Source organism: Candoia aspera, chromosome 2, assembly GCF_035149785.1.
Source record: "Candoia aspera isolate rCanAsp1 chromosome 2, rCanAsp1.hap2, whole genome shotgun sequence".
NCBI classification, from domain to species: domain Eukaryota; kingdom Metazoa; phylum Chordata; class Lepidosauria; order Squamata; family Boidae; genus Candoia; species Candoia aspera.
In genome coordinates this window covers 13015007-13027355 of record NC_086154.1, presented here as the reverse complement: position 1 = coordinate 13027355, position 12349 = coordinate 13015007, and the positions used below count along the sequence as shown (strand labels likewise).

At 46.1% G+C, this 12349-nt stretch overlaps 1 protein-coding gene across 1 annotated transcript in view; it reads left to right on the top strand.

Annotated features, from left to right (window-relative positions):
• Positions 1 to 12349, top strand: part of LOC134488908 (von Willebrand factor A domain-containing protein 7-like) — a 47972-nt gene that overhangs the window by 17265 nt on the left and 18358 nt on the right. Inside the window, exons 5-8 of the mRNA XM_063291261.1 lie at positions 2642 to 2733; positions 7291 to 7455; positions 8301 to 8510; positions 11779 to 11917. Coding sequence (XP_063147331.1) covers positions 2642 to 2733; positions 7291 to 7455; positions 8301 to 8510; positions 11779 to 11917 — 606 coding nt within the window. The remainder of the gene's footprint in view (positions 1 to 2641; positions 2734 to 7290; positions 7456 to 8300; positions 8511 to 11778; positions 11918 to 12349) is intronic.

Below are 12349 nucleotides of genomic sequence, written 5' to 3'. Positions count from 1 at the left end.
CCTGCAAAGAGAAATATTGCAAGCAGAGGACACAACAAGAACAGAAAAGTATGTTTGCATACGTTGAGTCAAGTCTGCTCTCAATCATGGGCAAGCCACTGAGCATAGGTTCAGCACAGGATGACACCACAATCCACAACCTGATTAATGGCCATTTTGGCCACCATCTCCATAAATACCTGCTGCCCAGGTGACATTGCCTGTTTTTCCTGAAGGTGGCCTCACCTGGATTCATATTTACACTTTTGCAATCTGATGAGGGAAGGAGCAAAGCATACTTGATCCCAAAGATCAATTGAACAGAAAGACAACTAAAGGTTACCATCCATTCATTGTGGGTTGGAACTACTGGTTCTTGCTGTCATCCAGAAATACCTTAATGGACCTGTTTCTTCTAAGCCACACAATGGATGGAGTAATATTACAAGTAAAGAGTGCTCTAATGGCCATAAAAAGGTAAAGGTAAAGGTTTCCCTTGACATTAAGTCCAGTTGTGTCCGACTCTAGGGGGCGATGCTCATCTCTGTTTCAAAGCCGAAGAGCCGGCGTTTGTCCGTAGACACTTCCGTGGTCATGTGGCCGGCATGACTAAACAGAACGCCGTTACCTGCCCACCGAAGCGGTACCTATTAATCTACTCACATTTGCATGTTTTCGAACTGCTAGGCTGGCAGGAGCTCAGACTAGCAACGGGAGCTCACCTCGTCACGCGGATTCGAACCGCCGACCTTCCGATCGGCAAGCTCAGCAGCTCAGCAGTTTAACCCACAGCGCCACCATACCTTCTCTCTAATGATCTCTAGCCAGAGCAGAAGGCTCTCCTTATGGGGACCTCTGAACAGGAAACCTGAAGTCTATCTGGCAACTCCCAGAATTCCTTGGGGGAAATCATAACAATAAATTGCTAATGCAGATAGACTGAGACTCAAGAGTTGAGCCCAGATAGCAAGGGAAACCCCCTGAGGTTCCTATCAAACTGATTTGCAAGATCCACCAAAATGGACTTTACTGTATCATTGATAACAGCATATCCATTTTGATTTGGAGAAAAATCTGCCTCCCCAAATCCCATCTATTTCTGAGAAATGGGCATGAAAAAGAACGTGCGCTTCCTCAGTTGGTGCGTTAAAAAAGACTATTTGCATTAAATACTCTGGGGAAATTTGCTATTAAAGGCCTAATTAAAGAAATGTATGTAACAAAGAAGGATATAAGAGAAGTTAGCATTAAAAATGGATTTATTGGAAATAGGCTTTACAGTTACGCATTTAGGCAAAATTGCTAATAGCAGCTCTGCGCATAATGGAATGTTGATGTGGATTTTTTTAGAATCTGTAAAAAGAGAAGGAGACAGAGAGAGAGAGAGACAGAAAATCCCAGCTGGTGGATTGAAATACTCTTCTACTAGCAGTAGTAAAATGGAGCAGATTGGCACAGTTCTGCATCTTCCTAATCTACTCTGTCATCTTCCAGATTTATCGGCAACAATACCAGCATTCTCAGCTAATACGGCTATCCTACTCTAATCCCTTTTTAAATCAAAAGTTAGAAATGGGAAGCTTGATGTGCAGTCAAGCCTAGGTGTAAGGAAGGGAGCTGATGAGGCAGGACCCAGCAGGTCCCATGCAAAAGAGAGCTCTTACGTCAACACAGAGCAGATGACTCTTAAGGCAAGCAACGCACCTTCCGAATATCTGTTGATCCAGCCAGACAGGAGGAAAAGGACTAGAATTTAAACTCTGAGCATATAAGGGCTTTCAGCAGAGCATGGATCCATTTTTGTCTGCAAAAAAGAAACTAATTTAACTATGTCATGTCTACGGTATGAGCCTTCAGCCAAGTAAACCGGTAAATAAAGGGTTAAATGTCTGGAGCGCTGATGTTTACAATGGAGGCTGGTCTGGAGCTCAACAGCTAGGTTTGTCTTTTCCTGCTCCCATCTGTATGAGAGGAGAGCTTTCACCAAGAGACTTTAAAGACCCTGGGATAGTACAGGTAGTCCTCGACTTATGACCACATTGGGACCAGAATTTTTGCTGCTAAGAGAGGTCATCATTAAGTGAGTCATGCCCAATTTTACAACCCTTTTTGTCATAAGCAAATCACTGCAGTCGTTAAGTGAATCACATGGTCATTAAGCAAATCCAGCTTCCCCATTCACTTTGCTTGTCAGAAGCCGGCTGGGAAGATCACAAATGGCAATCATGTGACCCCAGTACACAAACACAATTTGTGACAATCATCACAAATACATGCTGGTTGCCAAGGAGGTGAATTTTGAACACGTGACCGCAGGGAAGCTGCAACAGTCTTAACTGCGCAGACCGGTCATAAGTCACTTTTTTCATTACCATCGTAACTTCGAACAGTCACTAAATTAATGGTCATAGGTCGAGGACTACCTGTATCTGAAGGGGGCAGGGCTTTGACTGCATGGTTGTGGCTACTAACTTGACTTTTGGATTCACACCCCCGTAAATGCCCCTGTCTGATACTTATTTCCCTAAATTTTGCAGGTTCATTATTAGGGGTTTGGGAATCTAAATTCCTCAGTGCTGATCTGCTCTTTCCCAGATCCTCCCTCCCCACTAGGGAACATTAAACCTAAATTAATGTATTAATGTACTTCTACGTTTAACAGCGGCCAGTACTCGTGCATGGATAACATACTAGTTAATAACATGCTCACAAGCGGGTACAAATTATCGGCAACCTGCAAGGAAAAAATTCAAGGTAAGACCATTTCCTGTTGTTAAAATACACCATTTCATTCTGGAAGTTGTATTCTCTGATTTTTGTCTTTATTTTTGTTAAATTAATTTTTTAAAATAGATTTTGTTGCCTTTTAGAAACAGAGGGATTTATTTTATTTTATTTTTTTATTTTATTTTATTTATCCATTTTGACAGAACAGGAATAAAGGCAATCTGCATCTTCACAGAAAATCTGTACCTGCTTATTAGATATTGAGGTTTCACAAAGGAGAAGGGGTACTTGCTGTAAAAACAGGATGGCTTCTGGTCAGTGCATCCTCTCCCAGAAGACGCCATTGCATTCCCCCCCCCCCATTTAAGAATTCAGTTCTTGATGCTCAATTGGCTTATTCCATCGCTATTGGGCCATTTTGTGGGGTTCTGCCACCCCCAAGGGTTTTTACTTCTATGAAATATCTTTCCAAATCTCCAGGTGTTCTTAAACCTGCCTGTACTATATTTGTGCCTTGCAGAGTCTGCCTTTCTGCCTGCTTTTTCAATTAAGGGGATTTAGTTAGCTAGCTAGTTAGTTAGTTAGTAAGTAAGTAAAAGATAGGTCACCCTATATACCTGACTCTGGGCAGCTCCCAATTCAATCAGAATAAAAACAGTAAAAAAAAAAAGCAACCAGAGTTAAAAACAACAAAAAAGACATGGAGTCCTTGCTGCTCTCTGAGCTTGGCTGTTGGCTTGCAGACATTTCATTACCCTCCTAGGTAACATCATCAGTCAGAGGGAATGTGGGGTCTGCTCCCTGTTCATATGTTTTCTGCTTTCTGCTTCTGTTTTCTCTTTCAAGCAGAAAACAATACCCTCATCACGGCACTACCAAGAAGAAACCCCCACCCCATCAACACTGGCAAGGCAAGTTACTGTGTATCAATAGGGACCAAGCCCCACACTCCCTCACACTGACGATGTCACCTAGTGTAGACAGTTTGGCATACAATTCAGCTGATCTGAGTTTACACAATACCTTCCTTACCAGAGCCACATGCTCTTCCATGGTTTCAGTATAAATCAATACATCATCCAAATACACCAATACCCCTTTAAACAGATGTTCATGCAGTACCTCATTGATTAATTGCATAAATACCCCAGGGGCCCCAGCCAAACCGAATGGTAACACCTTATACTGGAAAGCTCCCAACGGGCAATTGAATGCAGTTTTCCACTCATCCCCCTCCTTGATTCGTACACGATAGTAGGCTTCTCTTAAATCAAGCTTAGAGAAGATCTTTCCCTTGGCCAGATGTGACAACATGTCCTTGATCAATGGCAAGGGATATTTGTTGGAAATTGAGACGGCATTTAATCCGCGGAAATCGGTACAAAGTCTCAATGTCCCATCCTTTTTTGGGCGAAAAAGCACCGGCGCCCCCACCGGTGAATTCACCGGCTCAATGAATCCGCGCGCCAGATTTTTGTCCACAAAGTCTCTCAACAGAGTCAGTTCCTTCTGTGTCATGGAATAAATCTTTGGCTTGGGCAATTGGGTGTTGGGCAGCAGTTCTATGGTACAGTCCGTCTTTCGATGGGGGGGCAACTGGTCGGCTTCCTTTTCACCGAATACATCAGCAAACATCCTGTACTCGGCCGGCAAGCCTTCCAGAGGAGGGGCCAGGTAAGGCGGAGTCGCAGCTGCCGCAACCCCCACCATCTCCTCTGGGGCACCCTTCCCCTCGGCCGCTTGATAGAACCCATCCCTAAACGTGATAGTTCGGTAAACCCAGTTTATGTGGGGGTTTTGCTGCACCAACCAGGGGACCCCCAACACCACCAAGGGTCCCCCCACAGGAGCCACGACAAAAGACAACCCTTCCTGGTGGCTGCCCAGTTGCAAGGCTACGCGCCCCGTAAAATGGGTGACCGGTTTGCCCCCTGCCATGGACCCATCCAGTTGAGTAAAAGCGATGGGTCGCTGTAAAGGGAAAATGGGTAGCTCCAAAGCCGCTACCACGTCGGGGTGCATAAGACACCGGGAACACCCCGAATCAATCATGGCCCATACTTCTACAGTCTTGGATTGGGAGCCCAATTTCAATTTCACCGTGAGAATGCGGTAACTGCCACTCACCGATGGAGGCTCGCGCCCTTCCTCTACCACCTGCCCAGCGGCGCCCTTTAGAGCAGGTGGGTGGCGTTTCCCGCCGGCTGCAGGATTTCGGTCTCCCCTTCCATGTCGTAGAACATCACATCGTCTCCCTCGGCTTCAGCCACCGCGGCTTTCTGCTTCCTCGGCAATGCAGGGGACTTCGCCGACGGTTTGCCGGGCCGTTCCTCTCCCTTTGCCTTCGGGCATGCTGCTACTCGATGCCCCTCCTTACCACATCTCAAACACAAGCCTTTGGCGTACCGCTTCTCCCGCTCCTCGTCCCAGGGTCGTTGTCCCGGTTTCCCCCCAGTGCTCACTGGACGGCTGGGTTTCACCTCCCGCCCCGACTTGGCGGTCTTCCGCTGGGCAAAGATCTCCTGGGCATGTTCAGCCCTCCCCGCCAGCAGGATCCATTCGTACAGCGTATATGGGTCGTCCCTCCCCAGGGACCAGCGCAGCACCTCTGTATTCAAGCCATCCTTAAAGAGCTCGATAATGGTTGCTTGGGACCAGTCATCCACCTTCCCAGCTAGCGCTTTAAACTCCAAAGCATAATCTGCGACCGACCTGAACCCCTGCTTGAGTTCCTTCAGGGCTCGCTTTGCTCTCTCTTTGGCTAAGGGGTCCTCGAAGTGTTGTTTCAACGCCCAGAGGAACTCATCGAAACTTTCCAGTTCAGGCGCTTCCGACTGGCACATCTGGACATACCAGTCTGCCGCCCTCCCCTTCAGTTTGGTGGCAATGGTGATGATCCTTGCCTTCTCCGATTGGAAAAACGCCCCCCATTCTTCCATGTAAGTTTTCGCATTCGTCAGGAAGAACGAGAGTTTGGTCGGGTCCCCATCAAACTTGACAGGGAAGTCTCGCATGCCGCCTCCCGCCGGACTGCGCCCCACCACTGGTGCTGCCGCGGCTGGTGCTTCCCTGGCTCGGGGCGGCACGGGGCCCCGGGGCGATCGTCCTGGCGATGCTGCGATTTCCATCTGGACCGACTGGTCCCCTTCGCGCCTCCGCACCACCCGTCGCCGTTCCGGGGACCGCCCCTGGGAAGAAGGGGTTGAATGCCTCTGGCTTGATTCTTCCCGGACCTCTCGCAACGAGGTCACATCCAAGCTCAGCTGTTTCAGTATAGCCTCTAACGAATCCATTTTGGACTCCAGTACTCGGATCCGATCCGGAGTGGGTGAGCCCTCCGTTGGCTGCACCTGCACCACGTTGGGGGATAATGGGTATCTCTGCCTCCAGGATGGGCCCCCCGCTACGGTGCCCTCTCCTTGGGACTCATCCCAGGTGAGCAGCTCGCCCGGAGAATTCACGGTGGTCTCCGGGGCTGTTTTCAGCCCCCCGGCTTCACTCTCCGACTCGGAGCTCGCCTCTTCTCGGATGGCTGACAGCTCCCCACCTTGGGACGGGCGGCCGGACTGCCTCACGGTCGAGTCCGGTTCCCCTTCTTCCATCATCATGATGTCGGGTTCGGTCATCGCGGGCTCTCTCCCTCACAGGGTTAGACTCTGGTCTGTCCTGGACAGGGGCCAGCGGGGTTAGGATCTTAGATTCTCAGCTTTATGTAATGATTGCCCTAGCCCCAAATACTCAGACTCACAAGAGGCTGCTAAATGAAATCTGATTTATTAGAGAACTAAAGACAAGTACAAAGAAAGCTGAGAATGAGCAAAAGCGCGCCAAATACAAACTTAAACCCTTGGTGCAAACGTATCCCGCCTCCCTCGTAGCAGCCCCGCCCGGCACAGGTGCTAGCAATCGTCAGAGTTGCTAGCCTGGGAAAGTAACCTTGAGCGCAGTAGATAAGACAAATACATTCCAAAGCAAAGCTAAAAGATAACTGTTCCCATCCTCCCGAGAGAGATGAAACACGCATCCAATTAATGACATGCAAAACGTTATGATGTATCAAAGACATTGAAACGGCGAACATGACACCTAGTCAGGTAATGAAACGTGTGCAAGCAAACAGCCAAGCTCAGACAGCACCAAGTTCAACCCTGAGCTACAGAGATTCTCTTCTATTGAAAAATGACATAAAAACAGCAGCCGAGAACACTCACAAACACTCAAACAAGCCACGGCATGGGCTTTTCCCCCCTAAGACACTATTGGTAATGATTTTGGAGAATGTGACTAAGTAGAACAGCAGGTAATCCCAAAAGATGGCTTGTCATTGCCTTGATGCTTGATACTAACTCAGGAGGTTGGGTATAGTTCAGGAAAAATACTGGGGAAAGGGCTGATGATGCTCCAAATTCAGCAACCAAATACCAATTTTGGGGCCAAAATGGCATTTTTTTCAGCCTGCTTGTGTCAGGAGTGTCCCCAGGGGTGGGGTGGGGGGTTAAAAGTGTCAAGATGGCCACTACATCTCTGTAGTCAAAGCCCTGCCCTTTTTTAACATGCATTTTTATTCTGATTTTTCCCCTGCAGGCAAATGTGGACATGGCGGGAAAAACGACGTGACCCAAGATATCTACCCCGCTGGAGGAATCAATAAAGAGACGTCTGACCCCCTGCTCTCCCCTCATTTCTATTTGCACAAGGAAGCAGCTCAAGTGGCCATAGAAGCCACAAAGAATTTTTTTGTAAGAGACGGTAAGCCGGAGTCCCTGGTGGATCTGAAACATCCCGAAGCAATGCCTTGCTACCAAGGACATCTCTAGTCATTGAAGAAAACCACAGTGCCAGCCATGAGCTTTCGTGGTGAAGTGGGCATCATGAGGTCATGATGCAGATGCCACCCCTTTTACACTTCATTGAGCTGTGCTGGGGCCATGATGCCACGAGACACGTTTCATCATTTCCATGGAATCTCCGCTTGACGCAGATGCCCCTGGCCGTAGGCGGTATTTCAGTGATCAGGGGACCATATATAAAAAGAGATATGGCCCCTGAGAAGTGCAGGAAGGATAGTGGGGATGCCCTGCAGTGAGGTCACCAGCAGGACAGGCTGAGATGTTTTTTTGGCTTTTTGAAGGTGGTGAAAGAACCCATTGACCTTGCTTGAGTTCAAAAGCTAAGTAGGGGTGGGCTTAGTTATGACTTGGATGGGAGACAACTATGGAAGTCCAGGACTGTAAACTAACTTTGGGGGGGCAGGCACAGAGGCCAGTGGAATAGCCAGGTTTTAACCACTTTCTGGAAAGTGGAAGCCATCCAGATCTCAGAGGGAACTTGTTCCAGAGGCTGAGGAAGGGATGGAGATACACTGCTTCTGGCCCTCTGCTCATTTTATTTCCCAGGTACCCAAAGGATCTCCTTCCACACAGAATGAACAGGCCACCTGAAATCAGCTTAGAAAAAATGGTCCTACAGATCCTTCCTTCCCTCCTTCCCTCCTTCCCTCCTTCCCTCCTTCCCTCCTTCCTCCCTCCCTTCCTTCCTTCCCTCCTATGCTGCCCACTCCTGAAAGCTCTCATCCTGATTTGGTCTTTCCTCAGATGCTAGTCTTCTGAGTCAGACGAATCAAAAGATTTTCGAGAAATTTTTCAACTTGGAAGGCTACTCCCTTACCTTCGTGATCGACACCACTAGCAGCATGGCTGAGGATATTGCCCAAGTCAAAGTCGACTGCCTCAAAATCCTCCGGAATTATTCCACCTCTCCAGATGCCCCCCACAACTACATTCTTGTGCCTTTCAACGACCCAGGTAAGGTGACCAAGGAGAAATGAGGATTATTGTACCCGACATCAGCCTTGGGGGGTGGGGGAATGCTGCTGATCTTCTCAATGCATTCGGTTTTAAGGAGAATCCAGAGGATGTTTATTGTCAAATGGTTGGAAGGAATAGCATAATGAAGCTGTTGGAAGTTTCCATTCCTTTAGTTTGAAGTGTCTTATTTACAGCTTCTTTCTCTGTATCAGAATTGGGCAAACATGGCCTGCAATTTCTTCTTGTTCCTTGCCTAGAAGCCAGGAAAGGTGGCAAAGTTACAGTATCACCAGAATGGGCAGGGCTGAAAAATATGGCTATTTTTGCAAGTGAATTAAGGGCACCTTAACTTTCTTGTTTGTAAAGGTGGCACTACAGTACAGGTATTCCTCGCTTGATGACCACAATTGGGACCAGAATTTCAGTTGCTAAGTGAAATGGTCATTAAGCAAATCCAACCTGATTTTATGATGGCAGTTGTGAGTGAATCACCGCAGGCATTAAGCAAACCACGTGGTCGTTAAGCAAATCACACAGTTCCCCATTGATTTTGCTTGCCAGAAGCCAGCCAGGAAGGTAAAAAATGGAGATCACATTATCACGGGACACTGCAATGGTCATAAATGCGAACCAGTTGCCAAGTGCCCAAATTGTGATCATGTGACTGCGAGGACAGTGCGACGGTTGTGTAAGTCTTTTTTTCAGCACTGTTGTTAAGTCCAACCATCACTAAATGAATGGTTGTTCAGTGAGGACTACCTGTATAACCAAATTTGTACAAAATTTGTTAGTAATACACAATTAGTCCTTCTCTCTGGTCAAAAAATATTTTGAAGAAATTAGGAAAATCACCCTACACTTTTTTTTACAATTAACCTAGCTTTTGGTTTACTGTCCAAATTTCTAACGTGTATAAAATTGATACCACGTAAGACATTGATTCAATTTCTGTAGCCAGTTGCTAGGAATATTGTTGCACAATACTGGCACGTTTTTCATTAAACCAACAGTATTGTAAAATATAGAAAAATGCTTTGGCTGAACAATTATCACAACCACAATTAGAAAAACTCTCCTATTAAATTTATTCAAACCTGATTACTATTTATTAATAGTTATATTAATAATGTTATTTCCTGGTAGATGACCTTCAGCAGTACAAATGTCATTCTGAACAGACATACAGGTAGTCCTCACTTAACAACCATAATTGGGACTGGCATTTTGGTTGCTAAGCAAAGCAGTCATTAAGTGAATCTGACCCAATTTTACAACCTTTTTTGAGGCAGTCATTAAGTGAATCACCATGGAGGTTAAGCAAACCACATGGTCATTAAACAAATCATGTGGTTCCCCATTGATTTTGCTTGCCAAAAGCCAGCCAGGAAGGTCAAAAAAAGCAATCCTATCACCACAGAACACTGCAACGGTCATAAATGCAAACTGGTTGCCAAGTGTCCGAATTGTGATCATGTGACTGTGGGGATGCTGTGACAGTCATAAGTGTGAGTACCAGTTGTAAGTCGGTTTTTTCAGCACTGTTGTAAGTCCAAACTATCACTAAACGAATGGTTGTTAAATGAGGACTACCTGTACTGAACTGGGCAGGAATAGAAAAGTATTCATACAAATATTGGACTTCCTCTTTCTTCTCATTTCCTTTTGTTTTTCTTTCATGTTTCTTTTTGGCTGCATAGTTTAGTTTCAGTTTCTGTCTTGATATTTTTGTTTTCTCAACAGCAAAAGAAAGAGAAAGTGAAGTGCGTCTCCCACTTATGCCTCTGGGCAGTGCACACAAAGAAACACACAAAACCAAATGATCACCATAATTAAAACAAAACCATTAAAACACAGTTAAATACAGTTTAAAAAACTATAATAATAAAAAGGCAAAAAGCCAGGCAAGAAAGCATTCTAAGCTGACACACAATACACGCATTTAACGAGTTCCACGTTTCCATGAGATCCCCAGGCTGACGGCAAAACCAAGTTTTAAGGGTCTTCCAGAAGGCCAAAGGGATTGGGGCCAATCTCACCTCAGGGAGAATGATATTCCACAGGGTGGGGGCCATGGCAGAAAAGGCCCTCCTCTTGGGTCTCACCAAGCGAAGCTCCTTGGCCAACACGACCCACAACATGCCCCTTCTGCTGGAGCTGATGGGACAGGTAGATGTAACCAGGGAGATGGGGTCTCTCAGATAACCTGGCCCCAGGCCACGCAGGGCTCTAAAGGTCATCACCAGCACCTTGCATTGGACCCGGAAGCAAACTGGCAATCAATGCAGTTTGCAAAGCAGAGGTGTAACGTGGGAACTTCTAATATTTATTTTTTTTTGCAAATACTTTTACTAAAATTTGTGAATAAAACGATAAAAGGTAAAATAAACTCAAAAAGAAGACATGCAAGCAAAAAAAGAAAGAAAAGAAGTTTTAAAAGAACCCCCCTCCCCGCCAAGAAAGCGACTTCCCACCCTCATCACCGCAAGTCTAAACTATTTCCCTGATCGCTTCACCTCCTCATTCTTAGCTAACAAATACAAAACTCTTCATCCCATACCCCATTTCTTAACAATAAGGAAATCAAATAAGTAACGTCTTCTTCAATCTGGTTACCAGCAAAAGATCCAAGCAAAGCTCTAAGATTTTAACACTAATTAACATATATAAAATTCAACATTCCACACCTCAACTCTTATCTGTAACATAATCTAACAAGTGCAGTTCTAAAAGCACACAGAACTGCCTGCGCTGCTGCATTCTGGACCAGCTGAAGCTTCTGGATACTCTTCAAGGGCAGCCCCATGGAGAGCTCATTACAGTAATCCAATTGGGAGGTGACCAGGGCTTGAGTGACTGAGAGTAGAGCCTCCCAATCCAGGACTGGGCACAACTGGTGCACAACACAAAGTTGCCCAAAGGCCCTCCTGGCTCTTTCCTGACTCATTGGGGTTGAAGAGGGAATTAAAACCCAGTCAGGCTTGCAAGATTCTACTGCTGTAGTTCTAGTCTTCCTGTGGAGTCAGTCTCCTGATCTGGTCTACCTCGTAGGGCTGACACATGTAACGAAGGTGGTGGTTGTTTTTTTCTGGTTCTCAATCTCTTTCCAATCAGCTTGGTTGGATGACCCTGGTCCTAGAGTTACTTCTAATGTCTAATGCTGGTTCTCAATCTCTTTCCAATCAGTTTGGTTGGATGATCCCAGTCCTCATGTTACTTCTAATGTCTACTGCAGAGTTCTTTGTCCCTATCTTGTCTTTTCTTATAGATGTTGGTCCAGTCCATAAGACTCAGAAGGTGGACGTGTTTGAGTCCTATATCAGTTCCCTGTCTGTTAATGGAGGTGGGGATTGCCCAGAAATGTCACTGAGTGGTTTGAAGTTGGCTTTGGAAGAGAGCTTACCAAGGTAATGACAAACAGAAGTAGTGGCCTTTTTTCATCTAAGCCATCATCACATGGCATCACGCAACCAAGCAGACACGTCTTCCAAATAAAAAGTTCATCAGATTTCAGAGTTTTTGCCTCGAAATCTCACAGGAGAATTGGCAGTTTTGTAAAGATGTCAATGATTCAATTTAAACAAATGTCATAACTGGGGTGGCTACGTCGTGCCTCCTTTATGGGCCAACCTCAAGGCTCTACCTGATCTTTTTGATGTTATTGTAAAGATCTGCTCTGGACCCGCTACCTTTAACCACTGGATCAGGGCATCTGCGATAAGCCAAGATTTCCTCAAAATGAGAAAACATGAGTTGTGATGTCATGATGCAAGTTCTGCCTGGATGTACTTGCATGCAGGGTCCTAAAAGGGAGGTAGTAAAGGTAAAGGTTTCCCTTG